At 48.8% G+C, this 23,550-nt stretch overlaps 1 protein-coding gene across 1 annotated transcript; it reads right to left on the reverse strand.

Annotated features, from left to right (window-relative positions):
* Window positions 1-722: 722 nt before the first annotated feature.
* SNTA1 (syntrophin alpha 1) lies at window positions 723-23,550 on the reverse strand. Its single transcript, XM_006202644.4, has 8 exons — window positions 23,101-23,550; window positions 20,049-20,234; window positions 7,931-8,135; window positions 4,815-5,022; window positions 4,536-4,666; window positions 2,344-2,540; window positions 1,439-1,626; window positions 723-1,354 (listed from the first exon to the last, which is right to left on the reverse strand). The coding sequence occupies exons 1-8, from the start codon at window positions 23,408-23,410 to the stop codon at window positions 1,262-1,264; spliced, it is 1,518 nt and encodes a 505-aa protein (XP_006202706.2). The 5' UTR covers window positions 23,411-23,550; the 3' UTR covers window positions 723-1,261.

Here is a 23,550-nt window from a genome sequence, read left to right on the forward strand (position 1 = left end):
GGGCCAGAGGCTCTCTATGATGGTTGTTTGTTTGTTTGTTTTTCATATGATGGTTTTAAAATAGGTCCACAAATTCTTTGACATTACTTTCTTCAAGAGGTGGGGCCTAATTCCCCTCCCCTCAACCTCAAGTGTGGGCTGGGCTTAGTGAGTCACTTCTAATGAATAGAATAGAGCAGAAGTGACAGTATGTGGCACCCAAGACTGGGTAGTAAGAGGCACTGTGGACTCCTCTTGATTCTCTCTTCTGTGTCATTCACTCTGGGGAAGACAGCTCCCTTGTCCTGAGCACACTGAGTGTGCATCCCTATGCTTAGGCCCATGTGGTGAGGAACTAGGGCTTCCTGCCAACAGCCATGAGTGAGAAATATTGGAAACAGATCCTCTAGCCCAGCCAAGCCTTCAGATGAGTGCAGCCCCAGCCGACAGCTAGATTATAACCTCATGAAAGACCCTGAGACAAGAACAACCCAGCTTAGCCCCTCTCAAATTCCTAACCTGAAAAACTTGAAAGTTAATAAATGTTCATTGATTTAAGCTGCCAAATTTGGGAGTAATTTGTTATGCAATAGTAGATAACCAATATGCTCTTTTCTGGCTCTGTGGTTAAAGGTCTGCTTTTCTCCAAGGAAAGGGGCTCCAGTCCTAGGTCTGGTCCATCTTGGGACTGCAGGGGCCACCACAGGACTCACAGGCCAAGGTACAAACCACAGACACTGGGCCAGGCTGCCTATGTGCTCACAGGCTGTTTATTTATCCAAGAGTAATGAGGAGAGAGAGGATGAAGAGACAAACCAGATGCTCCAAGGTGGTGGAGCTGAGGGGAGAAATGAACAGAAAGGCTCCTCCTCTTTCTCTTGCCACAGACTCCAGGGGAATCCAGCTTGAGGTGGGGCCACTGGGGATGATTTAGGGGCCCCTTAGAAGGCCTGGCAGTTGTTGGCTGGAGGTCAGGATCCCCACAGGGGCAGGTCCCAGGCTTGGAATGGCTTCTCTATACACAAAATATCTATCCACAAAAGGCACTGGTGGGGTTGGGGGCAGCAGGGAGGCCACCCCATCACTGGCAGGATCCCCTGTGTCCTGAGTCTGGGTCCCGGTCCCCCAAGATTATCCCAGCATCCCGCAGGGGCTGTGTCTCTGCATCCTTGTTCCTTTCCTCTCCCTTCCCTCAGCCCAGCAGTAAGCAGGCATCAGTGGAGGGCCAGGTCAGACCACATCGTGGATACCCCCTCTTCAGGGCTAATGCATCTGACGACCTCTAGGCCAAGAGTCCCAGGCGGGTGACTTTGGCTGAGAGGAAGGAGTGGATGATGAAGACCATAGTTTTGGGGCACGAATGCAGGTCCAGCTGCTGCAGGGTGGATGAAGAGAAGTGTCAGGAGCCCCATCTAGCCTGGCCTCCAGAAGAGCATAGCCCCCCTCCCCTTCCACTCACAATCTCTCCTTCAGCGCCCCCGAAGTCCAGGAAAAGGAGACTGGCACCATCATCTGAGGACATCTGCAGCTTCTCAAAGGGCTGTCGGAGCAGCACAGCTCGGGCCGCACCTGGCTCAGCCGCCCACAGTGTGAAGCCTTTGTCAATATGCACAGAGAGGGTGCAGGGACGGCCGTTCCACGTGCAGGCTGTGGAGAGGACGTGGGCACAGGGAGGATGCGTGGGCATGGGTGCAGCAGCACCTCAGAGACCACAAGCCCTCCTCCAGTCCCCACTGGCAGCTCCAAAAGTGAGGCTTGCATACAACTGTGGGTGGGATGCTCACTGTCTGTCGTGCCATTTGTACACCCACCCTGTAGAGAGATACCCACACTCTAAAATACAGAAAACCTATACCCCACTTCCAGTACCACTACCCGCAGTACCAGAAGTGGAAAGGGGGAGCATCAACTCTGCCACGGACAGGAGGCCCACTGACTAAAAAAGGTATCAGCAGGCCCACCAAGCATGGCCTTTGAAGACCTAAAGACATGTAGAATTGCCCAGTTAAGTGTGAATTTCCAATAAACAATGGATAATTTGGACATGCATATCCTAAAAATTTATTTGTTGTTTGCCTGAAATTCAAATCTGAGTGGGTGTCCTGTATTTTTTCTGGCAATCCTACTCCAAGTGCCATCTCTTATACCCTCATCAGTGGAATCACAAAGCCAGAACAAGAAACCCCCGGGAAAAGAGTCTCACTACCTACCAGGGCACCTGCATGTCCAAAACAGAGGACCCTCAGAGACCCCAAATCCCACTTTCTATCCCCCTCCTGAAGCACCCTAGAGAAGGAAACTTGAATGCCTCTGGGGATGAGAGGCTCATTACCAGAAAAGCACTCCCAGATCCACCCAGCCCACCTGTAGACACCTCCTGCACACCCTCAGCGGCCCGGTGACAGCCATCCACCAGCTGGCGGGTCCAGGCAGCCAGCTCCTGCGGTGACTCCACGCTGAACAGGTGAGTATCCACACCATGGCGCGTGCCCGTGCGCAGGGCAAAAGAAAGCTCTGCATCGTAGGGCACCGAGCCCTTGGAGGGGCCTGAGTGCACCAGCCTGGGGGCAGGGGGCAGAGGGCTAAGCATGAGGCCTTGGGCAGTGGGGAAGTAGTTCTGGGCCAAAGGATTGGTGACCTGGGAAGGGACCCTATGGCTCCTTCACCACTTAATGGGGGGACAGAACTTTCAGACAGGCGCTGACTGACTCACAGGAGACCATCTCCTGCCACCCTCCCCCTAGCCCCTCAGCTCCAGCCCTGCTGGTGTCTTCAAACACAAGCACTCTCCTGCCTCAGCACTTCTGCACATGCTGTTCCGTCTGCCGAGCACTCTCTTCCCTGGTTATCTGCACTGCTCACTCCCTCACTTCCTTTAGACCTTTGCTCAAAGGCTACTTCCTTTGAAAAGACTTCTTTGACCTCCCTGTCTAAAACAGCACCCCGTCACCCACTAGCCTTACTTTTCATCATGGTACCAGAAATTGTAACTATTTGTTATTATTTCAGTCGGTTTTAGACTGTCATTTTCACTAGACTATCACCTATGGTACAAATTTTTATCTAATTTGTTCATTACTCTGTTCCCAGCAACTGAAACATGCCTAGCATATAGGAGGTGCTCAGTAAACACTTGGGGCCTGAATTGATGAGTCACTTGATTAGGCAGACAATTCATGGCTTGCTTGTCCCTGGTAGGCAGCAGGCTCCTGACATATGTGCCAAAGCCCAGCCTGGGTTGAGGCGACATGGACAACAAGGGCCCAGACCCTGTAGCTTGACTCCCACGAGCTCTGTAACTTTGGGCAGCTCACTGCCCTTCTCTGGGCAGCAGACCCCAGAGTTCCGGCCCTTAGTCCTTCCTGCTTCTTACTCCACACACTCTCCAGGAGCCTCGGTTCCCCCTTGGAGCTGCTGCTGATACCCAGTCCCCCACTTTCCAGCCCTAAGCCACAGACCCACAAGTCCTCAAGTTTCCTAGCCAAGCTCCCTACCTGTCCTCCACACACTTTGGACTCAACTCAGCATCTTTCTCTGACCTCCTCCCTTTGTACTCCCACCCCCAGTCCCACTGCCAATCCCACCGCCCACCCAGACACAAGCTCCAAACCTCCTTTTCATCCATTCATCCCAGACACCTCCCTCACCCTCCCCATCTGGCAAGTACTAAGCCCAGTTAATTTTACCACCCATGTGTTTTCCAATGCAAATGCAGCCTTTCTCCTCCATCTGCTGCCTCCACCCACCTCCATCATCTCTCCGGAATAACTGCAGCAGCCTCCCAGCTTCCATCCCCCTCCTCTAGTGCACAGTCCATGTGGCAGCCACAGGGATGCGTTTAAAACACAACCCCAGCCACCTCACTGTCAGGCTGAAACTTCCACTGCACCACAACTCTTAAGATAAGGCTAACATTCCTTAACCAGGCAATAGGGGATCTGTAAGATCAGGCTCCGCCCATGCCCTGTCTCATTTCTCTCCATTTCCTGCACAGAATCTACATGCTGGTTACAGCACACTCATAGTTCCATGAACATGCGGTAGCCCTTCATGCCTCTTTACCTTTGACTGTGTTGTTCCCTCTGTGTGAGATGCTCTTCCACCCTTTCTTAAATACAAAAATTCTACCCATCTGCCAAAGTCTAGCTCAAAAGGCACCTTCTGCCTGAAGCCTTGCCCGACCAGGCCAGGTTGAGTTAAATGGTTCCTACAACCCTGCGTTGTGAAGGCTGTTTATGGGTCAGTCTCCCACACTAGCCTGGGTGCCCCCAAGGGCAGAGACTATGGGGATCAGCCCTGCACCTGGGCCACGCAGCTCAGGGTTGGGCAGAGGAGGTGTCAATGCACAAGTGACTGATGGGATTCACATCCTTCCATTCTGAGCCCCCACTTTACAGATGAGGAAACCAGTGCCCAGACAGGGCAGACTTGCCTCAGATCACCTGGGGAACAACTCAGGACAGAATGGGACTGGAGTCCCCAGCTTCTGAGGTCTGTCTAGAACATCAGCCCTCGAGCTCTTGGTGGGACACACACTCCTGCCTTTCCGCCGATACCTTGTGGTGATGAGTGGGGCGGTACGGGCCGGCCGGCTCAGGGCCTCACGGGTCTGGGGGAGACAGCAGTAGAGGAGCAGCTCCTTTTCAGTCAGCAAGGCCAAGGTGGGTGCGGTGTCCCCATTGGGCAGCTGCAGGGGGCAAGGCAGTGGTGAGGAGGGACGACGAGGGGAAAGGGCAGAGGGCCAGGGTGGAGTGGGACAGTGAGGGGCAATGGGACTGGGGTCAGCTCTGGGAGAGGGGAGGAGGGGGAAGAAGCAGCCCCGGCCCAGCAGGCACCTGCTCCGTCAGCCAGCCAATCTGCTTGAGGTCCTGGCTCCCAGCTGCGCTGGTGGCTGACAGCAGTGCCTGCAGCTCGTCCTTGACCCAGGGCATCAGTGTGTTGACCTGGGCTTGGATGGCAGTTGCCCATGATTTTGCACTAGCCTCATCCTTGGCCCTCAGGAAGAGGGTGTCTTGGCCATCTGCTGAACAGATCTCCAGATACCTGCAGGCACAAATGAGATGGAAGGGGGGCCTGTCCACTGGACTACTGGGCTGCAGCTGCCCAACCCACAAATCTGGCCCAAGAACCCCATCTATTGCAAACCCAGAAGAAACAACAGGGATGTCCGTGAGGGAATCCATAGTATCACGCGCTGCTGGGGCTCCAGCCACAGTTGTTGGAGCCTCATGGGGTCCAGGGATAAGAAACTCAGACACACACAGGAACATACACACAAATACACACACACATTCAAACATGGGTGTAGGGGCCAAAATAATCACTGTGTGAGGATTCATGATTTTGCCCTTTTTTCCTGGTTTCTAAGGAGGATTGTCTTGCTCCCAGGTTCTCTTCTGTGGTGCAGAACCAAAGTAATGCACTTATCAAGGGTAGAAAAACACAGAAACTGGAAAGGCTTGGTAGGCTGAGTTGGTCTACATAAAAAGAACTAGAGGAATGGAGAAGGGAGAAGGGACAGGAGACCAAAAGCCATGCTTGCCAGTGTAGGGGGGAGGGCTTCAAGGAAGCACAGGAGGAGTTAGTGACAGGGAGAGGACTTAAAAACATTTTGTGAAGCATTAAAATTTCACTCCCCTTTGGCTTTCCTGTAACCAATGAAGTAGGGCAGAAACTGGGGGACAGCTCACACACATTCATTCCAACCCCTTCCACCTCCACCTTCCTCTACTACACAGCTCCCTCATGGCTGGGGCTGGCCCTTGACCCAGTTCTAACCAATGAGATAGAGAGAGGGGTCTGTGGGGAAGGGTGTCCTTTCCCAGATGAAAGGTATAGCGTCCCTAACCATGGTAGTTAGTTTCCAAAGATGGACTCCACCAAATACACCCCTCCCCGTACACACAGTGCACCTCTCTCATCTAGAGATGAAGCTTATTTCTCCTCTACTTGACCTGGTGACTTGGTTTGACAATAAAGTGTGCCAGAAGTGCCATTCTGGCATTCCCAAGCCACCATGAAATCCAACCACCCTAAGGCCCACTACCCAGAGAGGAAGAACAAGCCATCCATGGAGAAAGGCCACTTGGGAAGGGAATCCTTAGCCAGCCCCAGCTCCTCCAACCATCCCCACTGAGGCAGCAGACGTGACGGTGAAGCAGCCTTCTTAGACTTCCAGCCCCAGCAGATACCACATAGAACAAAAGAACTGGCAGGCTGAGCCAGCCCAGATTACAGAATTGTGAGAAATAATGAACTCTTATTTTTAACAGTTTAGTATTAGTGGCTTATTTATCTAAGCCACTAAATTTTAGGATGCCTTGTTATGCAGCAAAAGAACAAAATCCCAGGAGGACAGCTCCTTTGTCCTTTGCCTTCTTCCTGTTTAGAATATGGCCACAGACTTGGAGGTGTAGCCACCATCTTGCTTCCAAAAAGACGAAAATCCACAAAAAAAAAAAAAAAAAAAAAAAAGATGACAGAGGAAGAAGCTGGAAGCCTGATTTCTTGGGGGCATTCTTGAGCATTAATAGCAGCCTAAACAGCTGACTGCTGTTTAGGAAACATGTGGGAAAATTAACTCATTTATTTAAGCCATTGCTTGGTGGGGTTTCTGATACTTGCAGCCCAATGTAATCCTAACACTAAGCAAAAGTTTGAAATCTTTTTCACCATAATTTGGTTCCCAGACTGTGTTCCTCTGGCTTCACCTCTTGTGCTGATATAGAACCCCAGATATATTCAAGTTACACATACAGTGGCACATGTGTGCACCACTCATGCACATGTACACACATGCATCAACACACACGAATATTAACACTAACACATACAAACACGTATGCACAAATCTACACCATGCCCATGCAGATGCTCCCATTTACATAAAAACACTTGGCCATCTACACATACACACACATAGAAATGCACATACACACACGCTTCAGGTGCTGTTTGGGATCAGGCTGGGAACTATGATTAACCTAAGGTTCTATGATTCTCAGGAAGGACTAATATCACCTCACCTTCACCCAACACAAAGTGCCCCTTCAGTGCAGCACCTATAAGTGACCTGTGAATCACCAATTCTTGCCTCATGGGGCAGTCTAGGGCTGGGGCATCATGTAGGGCCAGGAGATTTGGATGCTGAACACTCATCAGCCCTCGAGGCCAATGTTGGGCATTTGCCTGGCATTGAACCTCGGCAGTAACCAGGACCCACAGCACAAGACTTTTATGCCCGTGCCATATATACACCACCCAATACTGTACACCCCATCTGGTCAACATATATTCCATTCAACCGCCACCATCACTCAAGCACTGAAGCTACTGAAGCAGAGAGGACTACCTGGAATGAGACAAGTTCCAGCCCTTCCTGGCTGTGTGATCTTAGGCAGGTTACTTCCTCTCTCTGTCCTCATGTATAAAGTGGGGGTGAAACCATAGGACTTTGCGCATAGGGTTGCTATGAGAGTTAAATTGTGCTGGTATCAATTTTACCATCAGTGTTAAGGGCTGCTCAGATATGAAGGATGGATGGTAACCTACCATGACCCTGACACAAATGTTATCAGACAGCTCAAAACCTCAGCCAACTTGGAAGAGTCTGGAGGGGTTCACTGAGTTCAATATCCCTATTTCACAAAGGGAAATCTAAAGGTCAGTGAGGAAGAGGGACTAGTCCAAGGAGAATCAAGACCAGAATCCAGGGCTCCTCTGCAGATCAAGTTCCTCCTCAGATGTGAACATCCCAGAGAAGGAAGAGAGAAGCAAAGCACACCATCATCCCCGTAACTTCACTCTTGCATCCATTCAACTAACATTTCTTAAGCACCTACTACATTTGGGCATGGTGCTTGTCACTTGCAACACAGGGGAATCGTTCCTTTGGTCCCACCACCTAACAAGAGGGCATGTCTGTCTGAGCTGCCCCCTGTGCTAGGCTTACCTGGTCTCTGGGTCAGTGGGAGTGCACCTCCTTGAGACATATGCCATCTTCAAGGACACGCGTTTGGCATCACTGAGGTCCCGGGGTGGGGGGCCAGGGGAGGAAGACTGTCGCTGAAGGGGCGAGGCAGGAGGCGAGTCCCAGCCAACTGAGGTCCCGCTGGCAGAGTTCTTGAAATATGGTGAGACCTCCTTCATGTATTTGACTGAAGGGGACAGGTCAGCAGTTACCACTGTGACACGGGCTCCCATGTAGCACACATCACAATTGTCACTAATTCATTAAGAGTTTAATTTATGAAGAATCTACTATCACTATCCTCCTCTAGACTAAAATCTCTGACAGGTACCAAATTCTGCCCACTAATGAAAGGGACATATCCTCCCTTTCCCCATCTTTTCCTCTGACAGGGTTGAGCTGGCTGGAACACAGACTGGAGGGTCACCATCTTGACCAGGAGAACATGAGCCACGCTTTAGAAGACTGGCCAATAAAACAGAAATAAATGGATGCTGAGGCTTTGGAGACGCCATGTCAGACCTGAAATGTTACCTAAGAAAGCAAGGAGCTTCTAATATTTGAGCTACAATATGTTATAGCAGTCTGGTTACAGGGGTATGGCTTGTACGCTGGTCAATGTAGATGTCTAGGGGCCCTCTTAGCTCTAACTAATCATCACTGAGTGAGTATAGTGGACTCCTCTTAGAATAACTTTGTCCAACAAAGCTTTCTGTGATTACGAAAACGTTCTCTATATACACCGTCTGATACAGTAGCCACTAGCCACATGTGGCTAGTGAGCACTTGGAATGTGGCTAGTACAAGTGAGGAACTGAGATTTTTATTCACTTCCTCTGCCCAACTGACCCATAAAGTCATGCTCTAATATGTGACCCTGCCCTCCTGGCTATGCTTTCTGGACCAGGGGTCAATACCAACCCAAACTAAACTACTCAAATTGAGACTGTTGACGGATCCTAGACTGGTGTCTTGAACAAACCTGAATGCTATGGGGGCAACCAGCTTCTGCTTTGAGGACAGAGAAGAGGAGCGAGCTGGTTTGTAGGGAGAAGTAATTAATGGAGGGGAGGGTATAACTCAGTGGTAGAGTGTGTGCTTAGCATGTATGAGGTCCTGGATTCAATCCCCAGTGCCTTCATTAAATCAATCAATCAATCAATCAATCTAATCCCCCCCCCAAAAAAACAAAAATAAAGTGAAATGATTTTTAAGAAGAAATACATGTTAAAAAACAATGAGATAATTAATGGAGATGCATGTTGAGAAACAGTGGGAGAGCCCTGCCAGGCACCTGTTAATGTTCCGGTATCTGATATTCCTCCTCTAGAAAGCCAGTCTGCCATCCCAACAGGAGTTATGATATTTGCAACCAAAAGAGTCTTGAGTGGAGCCTGGATCCCATACCTTTCCAGAAAAGGCAGATCTCACTAACAAAAGCAGCTAGAAGAAAAATGCAACATCATGACAGGGTTGATATGAAAAGAGCTTGATGGGAATAGAGATTCATAGACAAAAGTCAGTTTTCTTGAGCACCTACTACGTTCCAGGTGTTGCACTACCACTTCTCTATCCCTTACTCAAGGAAGACTTAAACAATCAATCATAGTGTTCTACAGCAGTCATTACCAATCAATTAAGGCTGATTGGTAACAAAACATTTGGTCATTCTTGCTCTATCAATTAGTTGAGTTTGGCCACAAATAATAGAACATGCTGTTGCTGAAGGGGCGAGAGCAATAAAGACATTTATGATTTCCTGTAACAAGAAGTCTAGAGGAAAACAATTTCAGGATTGGTTCAGTGGCTCCATGACACTGCATTCTGGGTAGGCCTCTCTGCCATTCTCTTGAAATTGCCCTCATGACCACAGGATGGCTGCCACAGGCTCAAGCCAGCCGTTCCTTACATGACAAAACCCAAAGCAGGAAGGGAAGAGACAGGCAGAAAAAGGACTGTTTTCTCACACCTCCCCTTTTATCAGAAATGTAAATATTTCCATGAAGCCTTATATCTCATTGGCCTGACTAGGCTGCATGCCCTCTTCTAGAACAATAATTAGTACAAGGGAATAGTCATGATTGATTTAAACCAATCACAATTCAGCCTTTGGGGCTAAGCATATTCCCACCCAATTAAATCAGGCTCTGTTAGCATGGAAGAAGGGGAAATGGTTGGTAGGCAGACAACCAACAGCGTCTGCCACATTTGTCCTGGCATCTGAATTGTTCCCAATTCTGATGAGCAGCAGTCTCCTGTCTCTAAAATGAGCTACTAGGAAGACAGTGTGTATGTCAAGGTGGTTAAAAGACTTGCCCAAGCACTGGTCTCTCTTCCCTCAGCCAGGCTGTCCCCTTTGCTGCCCTAGTGAAGGATGCCTATGCCCTCGGGCAGCCTCCCTTCCTCTCCTCTCAGCCACCCCTACCCCCTTGGCCATCTGGCTCACCAGCCATCTAATATCTGCAGTCAAGTCCAGTCAGTATGCTCTACCTGTGAGTAGACAGGCCAGGAAGGGGTAGAGAAGCAGTTCTTGGCCCAGCTTCCTGAAAGAACCAGTTAAGAAACTATTTCTATCCCAGAAGACTGCCCTTGATGCTCAGATAGGATCCAAGGCAAACAGGGATGAAAGTAAGAGGGAGTCACAAACCCTACTGGGGCTGAAAGAGAAGTTATGTTGAAACAAGAGCTAGTTTTTTGTGTTTTGTTTTTTTTGAGAGAGAATTACACCTAGGTCTAAAGTTTGGGAACTAAGACTAAAAATGACTCATCCTTATCATTACAACAATGACTTACCCCAGGACTAGGTCTCAAGGGGCAATGGAGGAGGGACATAACAGCTTATCTGACAGCCAAACCATTGCCCCCGCTCCTCTTCTCCTTGCTAACAGCACGCTGAGCCCTATAGGCTGGGCTTCTCCCCAACCCAGGGGGAGAATCTTGACTGGTCAAAGCTAATCATGGTCATTCCATCCCTCTTGCTTGTGATTGGCTTAGAAAGGAGCAGATGATACAATTTTGTCCAGTGAGTTGTGAAGCGAAGTATGCTCCCTCCCCTTCCCCTCCTCCAGCCTTTAGAAGTTGCTGGGAGGGGTGGTTGGTCCTGGAGCAATGACAGTCAGTTTGACCACAGGATTGGGGTCCACACATTGAGGATGCTGAGGCCTTAAATTAATCCACTTGGAGCTATGCTGACTTTAGGTATTCTGGAAGAAAACACATTTTCTTCAATGTTTAAACCTCTGTGAACTGGGTTCCTGTTACCTGCAGACAAAAGTATCCTAACCAATACAGCACCCACCCACCTCCCCACTCCCTACCCTCTCACCTCCACTCAGGATGCAACTGATATTTCTCCCTACTATAACTAGCCACACCCCTTCCCTGCTCAAAGCCCTGCTCGGGCTCCCTGCACCCTTCACCACCTCAAGGTTCTCCAGGACCTGGGCCCTGCCTTCCTCTCTGGCTTCACCTCTTGCCATAGCCCTAATCTCACCCTCTAATCCAATCATACTAACCTTCTCAGAGTTCTCAGAAGCTGCAGGAGCTTCCAAACACCTTTGAAAATGCAGTTCCCCCTGCATAGAATGCCCTTAGTACATGGTGTAGAGACAAGCACTCCTAGATTTGAATTCCAGTTCTGTCTAGCTGTATGACCATGAACAAAGTAATTCCCTCTTTGGCCCTCAGTCTGCCAGTCAATGAAAGAGGAACAATGTCAACCTTAGAGAGATGTCAAAATTACATGAAATTATATAAAACATGTGACACAGGTTCTGCCCAGCCTTAGAACTCTGTTGTGATTTTGTGGGTTAGGGCTGTCTCTCTCACCAAAATGGGAGCTCCCAGAGGACAGAAATGAGGTTTGATCTGACACCAGAGTCAGTGTCCTGTGAATGGAGAAATAAACGCCAGGACAGGACAGGTTCGTTCAGCAGAAGGGAGAAGGCGCCACAGCCCAGGCGTTCCCGGCTCAGCGCAGACATTGCCCCTCGAGGAAACCTTCCCAGACGCCCACTCAGGATCCTCCATGCCCATCACCTCTGCAGGCCCCTGGGCCCCAGTCTTCTATGTGTCTGTGTGGGACTCTGTGTCTCCCACCAGGCTGAGGGCACTGTGTGGGCAGCAACCTTGACAGACTCAGTTCTGTATCCTCCGAATCCAGCAGGAATCTCCTGTGCTCCGCACTCGGCAGATGAACTTGTCAACTTTGAAGCCAGAGAAACTACAAGAGGCCCTGCACACCCAGGCCATCCCATAAGTGGATCCTCCTCCTTTCCCACAGGAACGTGCTATAAATGGACAGCACACCAGCTGGTGTCCGAAATGGGGCTTGGATTTCACAAACCAATCAGCTTGCCCCAGAGTAGGGGTGGGGACCTGGGGGCCCCAGAGTCTGGCCATAAATAGCCCAGCTCTGAGGCCTCCTCCCTGCTATGATTTCTGCCTGAGTCACCCGAGCAGGCAGGGTGGGGCTGCCCAAGGGTGGTGGCCTACAGAGCTGAGGGCAAGACCATGGCCTTGTGGCCAGCATTCTTGAGACTCCAAGGACAGGCTCAGCAGGTGTCCACACCCTTCCCAGCCAAACCCCTGGCCCAGGAACCTGGCAAAGCAATGATACGTGGACCCTTCCTCTTCAGGGAAGCTGAGACAGATGCACACACAGGACACCCTGCCTCTTCCAGAGGCCCCGGTTCCCAACTCCGCCAAGGAGAGAAGCCAGTCCTGGCCTCGAGGAGCCAGGAAGAGATTCCACTAGAAACACAAGGAACAGAGACAAAGCAGGACCTTTAGCCTGGCTCAGGACAATTGGGAGGGTACGTATGTGTTGCAGAGAGAAGAGAATACATCTGTTTTGGCTCAGCACAGTATCCCCAGGACTTATCCCAGTGCTCAGTAAATGTTTGTGACTGAATGTCTTGGCTTTGAGTCTTGGCTGAAGCCTGTCCTCTAAGCTCAAGCTGTCTCTTGTCTGTTCAGTGGGTGGTCACTTACTTGCCCCTGCCTGAAATTACATGATATATCCATTTGCTTCTTAGTCTACAGTCTCTCTCCTCTAACCAAAATGTCAGTTCTGTGAGGGCAGGGACCTGTTTACTTGTTTACTAGGGTATCCCCAGCTTCTAGAATAATCCTGACATATACCAGGTAATTAGTAAACAAGAAATGGGTTAAATGAATGAATATTAACAGTCCTGGGGCTTCTAAGCCTGGACACAACATTGAATTCAGCTCTAGAGTGAGGCAGGCTTACATTTGACTTCCTTGCTCCATGAGCTTAGACAAATGACTTGACTTCTGTAAGGCTCTATTTCTTCATCTTCATAATGGGAGTTAAATATATCTACCTTCAGCATTTTGAGAGTCAATACTTGTAAAGTGCTTTGCCCTGCCTGGCAAAGACTAAGTCTTCAATAAACAGTAGTGTGGTTATTATTTCTGCTGCTATTCCTAGTATGATAATATAAGGGGATGGGTACAAAAAGTGGTGACAAAGATTTCAAACCAGGTTCTGTCGCTTACTATCTGGCATTGGCAAGTCCCAAGGTCTCTCTGAGCCTCAGTTTCCTTGCCCATATAATGGGCACTAATACACCAGCTCTCTGAGTAAGATATTGTGAGGATTCAAATCCAGGCTGCCCACCTGCCCACTCAGGATGGTGTGCAGAGGACTTGGCATTGCAACAGGCTCTGGAAAGGATGACCTTTAAGGTTCTGCTGGTTCAGCAATAATGCACTATAAATAGTTCCCAGCCACTGGCAAGTCCTGCAGCAGCACTGCCCGGAATGCCACACTCTGGAACGTAAAAATCTCACCTTTCACATCCTTGTGCTGTGTAGGAAACACCGTCCATCAAGGTCCTAAAGGTCCGTGAACGCTTTGACCTTGCAATACTCTTTGCAGGAATCCCGCTTCAAATAAATGCTCACAGGTGCACAGAGGGGTCATGGCCCCATTGTCTGTGGTGCTTGAGGCTAGGAATAACTTGAATTCCATAAATAGGGCCTGCCAAAAATGAGATGTTTCTGACTGGCAGACTGCTCAGTCTTGTTCACAGCTATATCCCTAGTGCCTACATCTAGTCCTGGTACAGAGCAGGGGCTCAGTAAATATTTGTTCAATGTATGAATCCCAATAATGGGATATTATGCAGGTTAAAAGGAATGAAACAGAGCTACATGTGCTGAACTGGAAAGATGTCCTCAATTTGTTTAATGATAAAAACAAATATGGAAACTTTTCTCTGGAAATGTGCGAAAATAGTAACAGCGGTTATCTCTATAAGAAGATCATTGCTTTCTACTCCCTTGTGGTTTTTTTATAAGCTTATATTATTTTTTACATTTGTTAAAACTCTAGTTCGTTTTTCAAAAATACATCACCACATTCCAAACCATCTTAGCCAGGATCCAAAGATAAAGCTTTCATCAACTCAGTATACCTACTTGGATCTTAGCAATGGGAGAAAGAAGCACTTATTGAGTGCCTACTATATACCAAGCATCAAAGCTCAGATCTTACTAACACATCTTCACCTATCACACCAACTCAATGGGACCAGTCCATGTCCTATTTAACAGGCGAATAAATTGAATAAACTGAGTCTCATAGGGATGACATGACTTGCAGTGCAGTAAGTATATTTAAGAACATGGGTTTTGACATCTGACAGATCTGACCTCAAATTCCATCTCTGCCACTGTGTGACCTCCAGCAAGTCGCTTCACCCTTTCTGAGTTTCAGTGTTCTCATCTGTACAATGGATGAACAATTTACCTTGAATTATAGAGGTGGTTTTGAGAGTTCACTGAGATAACATGTGGAAGACACTTACTTCGCACAGTGTCTAACACATTGCAGGTGCTAATAAACAGCAGACATCATCACTATTATTAACCTTCTCCTCATTATCATTATTATTTCCTCCACCCCCATCAGCAGCCAGCTTCACATTGCTAACCGAGGCCAAAACCTGCCTCCAGAGCCCCACAAGCATTTTAATCAAAGATCTGGGGAACACGCCAGGGCTGGATTAAGCCAAGTTTCGTCTGTGGGGGATCACATGGCTCAAAGCCCTGTGTGCGTGTGTGTGCGTGTGCACACAGCCAAATTAATGTTTTCTTGAGAATAATAATTAGAACAACAGGTCTTTGCAGTCATGGGAGGACTGGACAGGGGCTCCATTCACATCTCTGTTTCAGGTCAGGAGTCCTTCAGGCATCTCTGAGGCACAGCATCCCTCGACTAAGCTGAATAGGGTGGACTCAAATTAGCTGCATCCATTAATAATATCCACTTTTGACGGTGGTGATGTACTGAGCCAAATTTTCAACAGGACACCTGGCAGTGTCCATCTCCCAGGGGATGAGCCAGCAGGCACTGGGCCTTGGAGTTCTGAGGACTCATAATGGAAACTGTCAGGAGTCAGTCAAGCCCAGCTTGAGCCTTAAGCCCCATCTTAAACATCGACAAAAGTCAACTGCAATTGATGAGGTTAAAGGCAAAGTAGGAAGGGTCAGAGATGTCCCCTAGTGATCACTCTCCCCAAACTCACCAACATGTAATGTGAGCTGGGCATGGTGCCAGGCCTGGGGCTCTGAGATAAACTACATATGATTCCTGTCCTCAGAGACCTTCAATTTTGCTGGAGAAAACACCAATGCTGTTGACGTGATGATGATAAAGGTTGACATTTATTGAATGCTTACTATGTGGAAGACATCGTGCCATGCACTTCAAATGCATTGTTTCATCCTTATAAATAGCAAATAAAATAACTGAGTACCTACTTATGCGCACTGAGCTTGGCACGTTATCTACATTATTTTTTAATCTTGCAAACAATCATGTGAGGTAGATATTATCCAAGGCAGAGACAAAAGTTGGCCTCTACAATTGGAGAGACCTAGGTTTGAATTCTTTTTTTTTTTTTTAGGTTTGAATTCTGAGTCTGCCAATTTATTAGTTGTATGACTTGAAGAAAATTATTTATTCTCAATAAACCTTGGTGATCTTGTCTGTAAAACAGAGATTATAGCAATTCCTATTACTCTCCGTGTCTTTATGTACTTATTACTCTATGCCTGTATCTTTTAAAAGCCTGATCTTTATGTGAGATGAACCTTTTCCACTTTGTACAAAGCACTAAACTTGACTTTATTCATTTTTACTGTCCTTTAGTATTATTTTTTAATGCATCACAGGTTCCCTTCTGCCCCTATCTTGCCAGCCACACTAGGGGTGGGGGGCATTTGGCTGTCCCTCCCATTCCCCCCCAGGCCTGGTCTCCAAGGGCCCAGGCTGGCCCAGGCTCCAGATCTGCACACAAAATGGGCCTCTCTAAGCAGCAGTCAGAGGCGTGTTGGCGGCCAGCTTGGGCCCAGATTCTGGTCACAAACACATTCCTGTGGCTGAGAAGAGGCTCAAGACATTTGTGAAAACCCCTGAATTCACAGAGGGAAAGGTCCAGGAGACAGGTGGAGGTTGCTGAGGCCCCGCTGAGACCCTGACTTAGGCCAGGGAAGCAGGATTCAGGCTGGGAACCGCAGTTTGCCAGTGACATCTTTCCTTCTAGGATGTTCTCAGGGAATTCTGTACACATCAAGCACAGGCCTTTGGAAAGATGCCCAGCTGCCCTGCCAAACTCACAACCAAAGGACAGGCCACCCTTCTGTGGCCCCTTGGAGATGACCTTAGAAGTAGGATGGGGGGTGGGAGTGGGGAGAAGCGTGAACAATGTGACCAGTGATTGAGGTCTAGCGGGGAACCTAGGCCCAGAGAGGCTTCCAGGAGCTCTGGCTCCAGACTAGGGCAGCTGCCCAGTCTCCACAAACTCCCCTAAATCTCAAGGATCAGCCACAACCCAGCATCCTAGCTTCCTCACGTCCTCCAGGCTTCTCAGATCACCCCTGCAGTTCAAAGATAGTTGACAGCAGGGCCCACCCCCACCCCTTTGCTGCCATGGGTGGAATTACCTCTTTCCACAAGCCTGTGGGAGAGCAGCTTGAGAGATTTCAACTAATAAAAAGCTGGGAAAATCTAATAAGAAGGCCAACCTCCAGACTCTTCCTTTTACCCAAGCCTGCTTAGGTCGACCCATCCCCTTCTCCCTCCTGTTCACAGCCCCAGCCTCCTTGCTGCCCTTCTGTATCTACATTCATCTTTTTCCAACCAAACCAGGTTGATGCAGCTAAAGCACAGAACTGACCACGTGCACCACTGCTGAAAGCTCTTTAATGGCTCTCTGATTCCTTCCAGAAAAGTCCAAGCTCCTTAAGTCTAAAATTCAAGGTCCTGCAGGATCTGTCAGTCTGAATAGCCTCCTCTTTCATCGCTCACTTCCTCACACCCTAGGCTCAGATAAAGCTGAATTATTTCCCAGGCAATTCCCCAGGTAAGTCCAGTCATTTCACAGCTCCATTATTTTGCTCACCCGGCTCCCCCTCCTGGAATGCAACCCACACCTGCTTATTGTTCATAAAGTGCCAGCATCTCCTCCTCCAGGAGGCCTTTCCTGACCACCCAGAGAGAGGTGACCACTGCCTCCTCCAATCCCTGGGCAGACTCCACCACAGCACCTATGACAGGTCAGGGATCTGGTAGGTTTGCTTAGCCATCTGCCCCATGAGACAGAGAGTCCCCTTGAAGCCACTAAGTGGAGCAGTATAAAGGGAGGAGGGAGAAAGACAGCAGGAAAGGGCTCTCATCTAAGAGAGAGGAAAACAACGGGAAGATTATAAACAAATTTATGCCATGAAATTTGACAATTTAGATGAAATGGACAAATTCCTTGAAAGACATAAACTACTAAAGTTCACTCAAGAAAAAAGATCATATAAATTACCCTATTAAAGACATTAAAATCACAGCTTAAAAAACTTTCTATAAAGGTAGCTTCCCTGCAGAATGCTACCAAACATTTAAGGAGGAAATAATACCAATTTTATATAAATGCTAGGACAGGGGGAGAGTTGCTAGCATTTAGAGAGTGCCTACTGTGTGCCAAATCCTATGCTGGGCAAGATGCAGGCGAGGCTCCACTCAGAAACCTGGGGCAAGGTTTGCCAAGGAAAGGTCTTGCTCTATGAAGAATCTCCTATGAGTGCTCAAGACCATCAGTCCTGGGATGGTACACATGTTACTGCTCTTCCCTACTCTATCTGCAATGGACATTGCTAATCAGTTCCAGCTACTTTCTGCTGAGTCCAGATAAGGCCTCCTAATCTTTCTAATATGGAATTCCCAGTAGCCACTAGAGAAGCTGACGTACGCTCAGAATGAAAGCTATTAGTCATCTTTGATCTAGTCTAACCACAGCAGATATGGAAACTGAGGCCCAGAGAATATAAGGCTCTTACCCAAGGCCAGATTCATCACAGAGCAGACGGGATTTTAGACACTGACTTTTAAATAGTTTGTGTGGAGGAGAGAGTATTTATATTTTATCTTCCCCACCCAATGATGAGCTCCTTCAGGAAAGGGCCTAGGTCTGGTTTAGCTTCTGACCCAAGTTTTGGCACACCAGGTACATAGTAGGTCCCTGGAAATGTTTCCTGCTTAGTGAGGAAGGAATGGAATGAATGAGTTAGACAGAAGGCTTGAGTATTAGCTTCTAAATCAGGAGATGCTTCAAATATCTAACACTCAGAGATGCTACCTTCTCAGAATGATCCACACTGCTAACCCAGATAGCGGCATTCTCAACCTAAAGATGAGGAGGTAAGAGGGACCTCAGTGTGGATTATAAGTGTGTCTATGGTAGAGATGTTACCATCTATGGACTAAACTTTCAAACAGCAGAAACTAAAAGCTTTTCAAGTTAACAAAAATATGTCATTTTAATAAATTTCAGCTGCTTCAAACTGCATTACTGGCTAGACATATCAAGGCAATGAGACACATGGGAGGAAACGTTTCTTATATCCATATCATTGATGTGTGATCTCATTATTTAACTTTGCTGTTAAAATATGATTGATATACTTAAGCTTTTAGGGACCAATACTGCAGAGTCAGCTTTAAGTATTTTCAAAATGCAATAGTAGCATTTAAATAGACACAATACATTTAAATAGATAATAAAATATAAAAATAAAATAAAACAAAACTGAGAGAGAACTGAGGTCAGGGCACAAGAATGCCAAAGATCACCCAGAGTGTGTTGGTTTCTGTGGCCTCTTGGAGACCTCTTTGGGGAAACAAAGGCAGTCTATCAGGATCTGGGCTTGGGACTCAGCTCAGCAGCTTCACTGGCCATGGCATTCTCCATCAGCCTCCGCCATCTCCCTGTGCCTGTTCTGGGCCATGAGCCAAAGACACATTCCTCAGGCCCCCACAGCTTCCGGAACTGACAGAGTGGAGTTTGAGGAAAGGGCTGAGCAAAGCAGAAACCTCCTGAGAGACATGGCAAAAGGCAGATATGGGACAATCCCAGCAAGAGACTATCATGATCGATGGGAAACTGAGGTCCAGAGAAGATAAAGGTCTCATCTAAGACCATACAGACAGGGGACAGTGGAGGGGAACCACCAAGTTTCACCTCCACACCCCCATCAAAAAAAAAATCTTCTCTGATCCTAGCTGGAAGTACCTGATGTTCTGCCACATAAAGGTCAGTCTTCTCCCAAAGCAGGTTCTAGGACACCTGGGTGGGAGGAGAGCCTAGAGTTGAGAGCCCTCTCAGTTTCCCAGGAAAGAATCTTAGCCTCCCCTTCCCCAGTCCCTGCCCCGCTCTTCCCGTGAGTCATTCACTGGGTGGCAAATCCTACTGTGGACCAAAAGCCCCTGCCGTGGACCTTTTGTCCTATTTCCACAACCCAGCAAGGCAGAAGTTACATCCCTGCTTTACAAATGAGAAAACTAAAGCTCAGGGAAATGAAGTGACTTGTCCAAAGCCACAGAGCTAGGAAGTGGGAGAGAGGAAATGAAAATCAAATCTATCTGGCTCTGTGCCAGTTCTTCCCCCACCAACCCCACATGGTCTCAATGCAGAGCCCCAAGTTTTGTTTTTGTTTTCAACCCTGCCCACCTCTCAGCCCCCACTGCCTGAGACTTGGGGGAGGTAAGGAAGAACTGAACATCCCTGGGGTCCCCAGTGCTTACCCTCCAGCACCACCTCTTTGCCTGTCTTCTTCAGGACTTGTACAGCCTCATCATGGGTGGCAGAAGAAAGGTCCTCCCCATTCACAGACAGGATGGCATCCCCCACAAAGAGGGCCTCTGTCTGGTCAGCTGCCAGGCCCTTGAAGATCTTGGAAATGAGAATAGGCATCTTGTTCTCTCGGCCCCCTGCACAGGCACAGAAAGAGGAAGAAACTGAGGCAGACACTCCAACATTTGGGAGACATATCTAGGAAGCAAAATTATTTCTGAAGGCCTCCTGCTGGGACCAGCCCAGCACTGGGAAAGAAGGGGTAGACAGTAAAGAGAATCTCAGAAAGGAGTCTTAGGAGCTTGGACACTAATAATACTTATGTCATTTTTTAAATTTATAATGTTATAATGGATCTGGTTAAACGCTTTGGGAGTTCAGCAGTATTTAAGTAATTTACAAGATGCTTCAATAAACTTTTCTTAAATATTTGGATTTTAAGCAATTTTCCCACAATGGGAAAGCCCATTGATAGCTTCCAACCTGCAACAAAGATAGAAGTCAGCTATTGCTATGGCTTCAAAGGATCTCTTTAGCAATCAGAAAGCTTTACAACCTAGAACCCAGGCTAAAAACCAAGGCCTTAAAGTCTAGAGATTCCAAAAGCCTATCTGAACTGTGTCTCTGATACATTTTTGATACATTATTGAATTGCTTTATTGCTAACCTCTTGAATGTCCTTTTAAAATAAGAAACAGTAGTAACAGTTCACATTAGTTCCACATATCAAGTGTCAGGCACCATGCTAAATGCTCTCAATATTGTCTCATTGTATCCTCACAACACCCCAACCACATGCTCAGATTCCTAGCAGGAAAACTGAAGTGTGGAGAGAAGCCCCTTGCCCAGGGTCACCCAGCTGGTTAGTGGCCAAGCCGGTATTTAAACCTCAGTCTCCTGGATCCAGAACCAACACCCTTAACTCTGTGGTAGACTATAGGTCAGACCCTCAGCTATCACACTACTGGTCCAAAGATGAGGTGCTAATGGCCCAGGGAGGAGGTCATAATTCCGAGGTCACACAAGAAATTGGTGGCCATAGTAGGACAGGAATGCCCCTTCTGACCCCCACACAGTTCCAACAGTTTGCTCATTGCATCGCACAGAGCTTGGGGCCTAGGAAAGGAAGGGGTTTCTATTTATATCTGCCCTCCTCCACCTGAAAGTACGGACTTCAGTTCATTTTGACTCTATGATCATTCCTGGCTGCCTTGGGCTGGGCTAGACCCTAGAGGAAAGATCAACATGGCAACAGGAGCATAGTCTCCATACGTGAAGAACTGAATGGAGCTAGTATTTCCTCTGATAACTCCTGGAAGTACCTTCACCCCAACCTGGAAGCATGAAGCTAGGGAGTCACATTATGTGAACTTAGACCCTTCTCTCCAAGCCTCAGTTTGTCCATCCGCAAAATGGAACTCTATATGAACTCTAAATTTCTTCCTGCTTTGACACACTGAGGATCCAGTTTCTAGATTGATCTGTTGGCCTAGCCCATGCTGGAGTTTGAGGGCAAAACTGGTGCCTTCTCCCTGGTTTTCCTATTTCCCACTTTTAGATCTCTTTGGTTGACTGCATGGGAGTTTGCCCTTCAAAGGGGAGAAATGACACTCCTGGGTACCGGCTTGGCCACTAACCAGCTGGGTGACCCTGGGCAAGAGAGTACACACTGGGTACTCTCTAGCAGCCTGATAATTGAGGTTAACATCCCAGCTCTGCCACTTACTAACTGCGTGACCCTGGGAAAGTCATTTTACTTTTCTAAGTCTCAGTTTCTTCACCTGCAAAATGAGGATTATGTATGCTCTCTACCTTTTACCACTTGTTGCCAAGATGAAATGGATCATGAGCCTAAAGTACTGGGCACAGTACTTGGCACACAGTGGTAGTAGCCAAGTCACCACCATCCCCGGCCCCTCACTGAGACCAAAGGGTCTGGAAGCACCAGGAACAGAGCCAGCACCAGGGCAACGGAACAGTGCACATCCAGGGTAATATGAGGACAGACACCACCCTTTCCCAAGGCAGCTAGTGCTCTTCTGGGGGCTCAGAGCCTGAGAAATAGATGGGTAGGAATGGTGAACCATTTAGCACTATGGTTAGTTACTTTGGGAGTTTCTCCTGGCCTCCATTTTCCTGTCATCGAACAGCAAAACTTAACCAGGTACCTACTATGTGTTGGCAGGGTGAGTACTTCAGACTCCTGTATTCATAGAAACATCCCAACACTATTATTACCCTCATTGCATAGTTAAAGAAACGGGTCCAGAGGGAAATGACTTAGGTCTGAGTTCACACAGCTGATCCTGGACTGAAACATAGTCTGGGTTGTACCCTAAAGAAAGCTGTCAGTATTGGGGGCTGAGAGTCCCTCTCAATCCTTTGCAAGGTGTAAATGGTCAAATCAGGAAACTCAAACCCAACTGTCAGAGCTCTTCACCTAGGTACACAGCCTTCCTGGGTCCTCTGATTTCTAGGCCCTTCCTGGCTCCCTGCCTATGAGCCCAGCCAGTTACCTTCACTTACCTTTCCAATGCCTCCCTCCCTGTGCTCCTGACTCCAAGTGTTACCCCTCTCTCCCACCTTGGCTGTGTCTTGAAGACTTCCACTTCCCTGCCCAAGCAGCATCCCAGGCCTCATTCCCCTTTCTCCAACCTTTGCTCTCCTCGGAGTTCTCTTGTCCTTGGTGTCCATGCAACCTCTGAGAGGGAACCAGTCTCACGTCTCTTAGCCTCCACACAGAACTCCCCACCCACGTGTCCTTGGTGCGCCCCCAACACCCTCCACACCTGTGCCTTCCAACTGCGACCTCTGATTTTCAAAATCTTCTCCGACCTTGGTGCTCCGGGTGCCTTCGTTTCCCTCTATTTTCTCAGATCTCCTTACCCTCGACAGAAGTCCTCCAACTCCACGTCCTCAGTACGCGCTGCCAGCCCGAGACCCCTACGCCCTCGGCAGTCCCACAGACACCACGACCCGTGCCCTGGGTGCCCCCGCGCCCACCTTTGATGCTGATGCCCAGCCCGCCCGCGTCGGCCTTGCGCACGGTTACGCGGCGCCTCTGGAGCAGCAGCGCCTCAGGCAGCTGCGGGGGCGCGGCGCCCGGTTCAGCGGCGCCGTTGAGCCGCGCGGGCTCTGGCTCCCGCTGGGCGCCAGGCTCGGGGCCGGGCTCGCCGTCGGCGGGGCTCACAGTCAGCACGTCCTCCGCTAGACTGAGCAGCACCCGCTGCCACCGCTCGCCGCCGGCCCCCGAGCCCTCCCCGGCGCGCAGTTCCAGCAGCCCGGTGCGCGGGGCGCGCCTGCCTGACGCCATCTTCGCCTCAGAGCCCCCGGACCGAGCGCTCGCCCTGCCCCGCTGTGCCCAGCCGGCTCCGACCCAGCGCCCAGGGCCGAGGGCAGCGGGGGCCCGGCTGGGCCAGCCGCCACCCTACCCCCGGCCGCTGGGGGTGGAGC

Source organism: Vicugna pacos, chromosome 19 (genome assembly GCF_048564905.1).
Source record: "Vicugna pacos chromosome 19, VicPac4, whole genome shotgun sequence".
NCBI lineage: Eukaryota > Metazoa > Chordata > Mammalia > Artiodactyla > Camelidae > Vicugna > Vicugna pacos.